Source organism: Solanum verrucosum, unplaced genomic scaffold (assembly GCF_900185275.1).
Source record: "Solanum verrucosum unplaced genomic scaffold, falcon-dt-bn FXZP01000040.1, whole genome shotgun sequence".
Lineage (NCBI taxonomy): Eukaryota > Viridiplantae > Streptophyta > Magnoliopsida > Solanales > Solanaceae > Solanum > Solanum verrucosum.
Genome location: NW_026020323.1, coordinates 2,026,469 through 2,028,880, shown reverse-complemented (window position 1 = coordinate 2,028,880; position 2,412 = coordinate 2,026,469). Strand labels below are relative to the sequence as shown.

General features: G+C 36.9%; 1 protein-coding gene across 9 annotated transcripts; it reads right to left on the bottom strand.

The window, feature by feature from the left end:
• Window positions 1-288: 288 nt before the first annotated feature.
• On the bottom strand, window positions 289-2,165 carry LOC125835468 (36.4 kDa proline-rich protein). 9 transcript variants are annotated; one of them, XM_049514599.1, is made up of 5 exons: window positions 1,952-2,165; window positions 1,842-1,906; window positions 1,478-1,790; window positions 942-1,381; window positions 289-592 (listed from the first exon to the last, which is right to left on the bottom strand). In XM_049514599.1, exons 1-4 carry the CDS (start codon window positions 2,163-2,165, stop codon window positions 948-950), a joined length of 1,026 nt encoding a protein of 341 aa, XP_049370556.1. In that variant the 3' UTR covers window positions 289-592; window positions 942-947. The 9 variants fall into 9 exon arrangements, with proteins under 9 accessions (XP_049370556.1, XP_049370551.1, XP_049370552.1 ...); XM_049514594.1 differs by having other exon boundaries at window positions 1,842-2,165; XM_049514595.1 differs by having other exon boundaries at window positions 942-1,429; window positions 1,526-1,790; window positions 1,842-2,165.
• Between the last annotated feature and the right edge of the window lie 247 nt (window positions 2,166-2,412).

Genomic DNA, 2,412 nt, shown 5'->3' with positions numbered 1-2,412 from the left:
AAATGGACGGATATAGTATTAAGGTGTCAATTTTATGGCTCTGTTTTGTTTTTTGTACTCTCTCGTATTAGTATTTAGTTATCAACATTGACATTCATGATCATTCTCATTATTTATTAATTTATAAAATTAATTTATATGTTTTAATTTTGCTTTTAAAACTAAAAGTAAATCATATTGAAAAAAGTAATTGAGGATAAATTAGTTTTAAAAAAAAGAAATTTATATAATGATTTTCTAAAGAATGCGTGAAAGAGAAATGTGATAACTAATATAAATCGAGAGAGAAACACATGATAAATTACGTGATTCTTTCCTCATTCATTCATGTTCATACATACTTCATACAATCAAATCAGGAATACTCCACTATATTAAACACCATTAGTATTTCCCTAAAACAATAATGAAAATACAACATTCAGTACATTAATCAAAAGCTAATTAAACACGTCAAATCAAAGCTTAATTAATATCCCTCCCTTTTTTCTCAATTTATTGCCATGATAAATGGAAATTGCACTTTCACACATTTAATGTGCCTTCAACTATGACAGTGCGGCAGAATCAATCAAATGTCCTGTTTAATATCCTGCATCATATTACATAATGTTATATACTTGCAAAAGATTATTGTATACGAATTTCCAAATCTTGATCAAAAAAAATATTTCTTATGTTCTAAGTTATGTGGCACAGTTGAAAATTTGAGGTTCAAACTTTTAAACTTTGACTGTGAATTCGTATATAGAATCTTTAAGTTTGTTGAAATAAAATATATATTTATGAACACTACGTAGAAAGTACTATAAATCAAAATATTCTAAGAGATTTAAAGAAATTCCAATCAAAGAAAATTGGGCCTAATACTTGAAATTTCAACTATATCATATAAATTGAGTAGGAGTGAGTAAAAACTAAAAGTGAGAAAAAGTGGAAACCTTGATTTAGGTTGAAGGACACTTGAAGTCTTTGGGTGGATACTTGCCACAGTCATCAATAAGAACTTGTAGAGCAATGGGAAGAATGATGTTTATGTTTAAGAGTTTGAGTCTAATGGTTGTGCAAAGACAAATGGCTGCATCCAAGTCTACAAGTCCTCCTAGAAGTGGACAACATGTTTGCTTAGCACTTCCACCGATTCCAATGTGGATTAGTCCTCCTAACACGTCCACACAAGCACCTAGCTTGAGAGCATCAATGGGACAAGTTGGTTGTGCTGGTGGTGGCGGTGGGCATGGTGTAGGGGGTGTTGGAACTATGGGTGGAGTAACAACCGGAGGACTTGGCACGTAGGGTGGTGGTATTACCACCGGAGGATTGGGGACAAAAGGTGGAGAAACAATAGGTGGTGTTGGAATGATTGGAGGTGACACAATAGGTGGTGTTGGTGTGATTGGTGGATAGACAATAGGGGGTGAAACAATAGGTGGTGTTGGTGATGGTGGTTTTGGAGTGATTGGTGGATGGACAATAGGTGGTGTTGGAGTGATTGGTGGATAAACAATAGGGGGTGAAATAATAGGGGGTGTTGGTGATGGTGGTTTTGGAGTGACTGGTGGATGGACAATAGGTGGTGTTGGAGTGATTGGTGGATAAACAATAGGGGGTGAAATAATAGGTGGTGTTGGTGATGGTGGTTTTGGAGTGAATGGTGGTGTTGTTGGTGGTTTAGGGGTGGAAGGTGGAGAGACAATGGGAGGAGGATGCACTATAGGAGGTCTTGGTACATGTGGAGGTTTTACAATTGGTGGCTTAGGGCCATGATGAGATGGAGGAGGGCATGGTTTTTGTGGGGGGTGTTTATGGGTAGAAGGTGGTTTAACATGTGGAGGGTATTTAGGGTGTTTAGGGGTAGTAGGTGGTTTCACATATGGTGGTTGTTTAGGGTGTTTAGGGGTAGAAGGTGGTTTCACATGTGGAGGATCTTTAGGGTGTTTAGGAGTAGAAGGTGGTTTCACATGTGGAGGATCTTTAGGGTGTTTAGGGGTAGAAGGTGGCTTTACATGTGGAGGTTGTGTAGAAGGTGGTTTTACCTTAGGAGGCAATTTTGGGTGTTTTGGGGTGGAAGGAGGATATGGACAATAAGGACATGCATGGGCAATGAACAAAGTTCCAAGTTGAAGAAGCAACAATAAGACTCTAGCAACATTAAACTTCTCCATTGGTAAGGAGAGAGGGAAAGTTTTGCCAAATGCTACCAATAGAATGGTACACTATGGCACTAGCTCTCTAACACACCCATTCTTATAGAGAAAGATACTAACCAAAAAATGTCTATTAATTTTCCTATTTGCTATTCTTTTCTAATGATTTTTACCGACAAGATGCTTGGGTTAGGTATGTAATATGTAAAATTAAAGATTTTGTATTAATTGATAGAGAATGTTTAGGAATCCATCAAGTGGGGTT

Coding starts and splice junctions, on each gene's coding strand:
- LOC125835468 (XM_049514593.1), bottom strand. CDS start 2,165: ATGGAGAAGTTTAATGTTGCTAGAGTCTTATTGTTGCTTCTTCAACTT.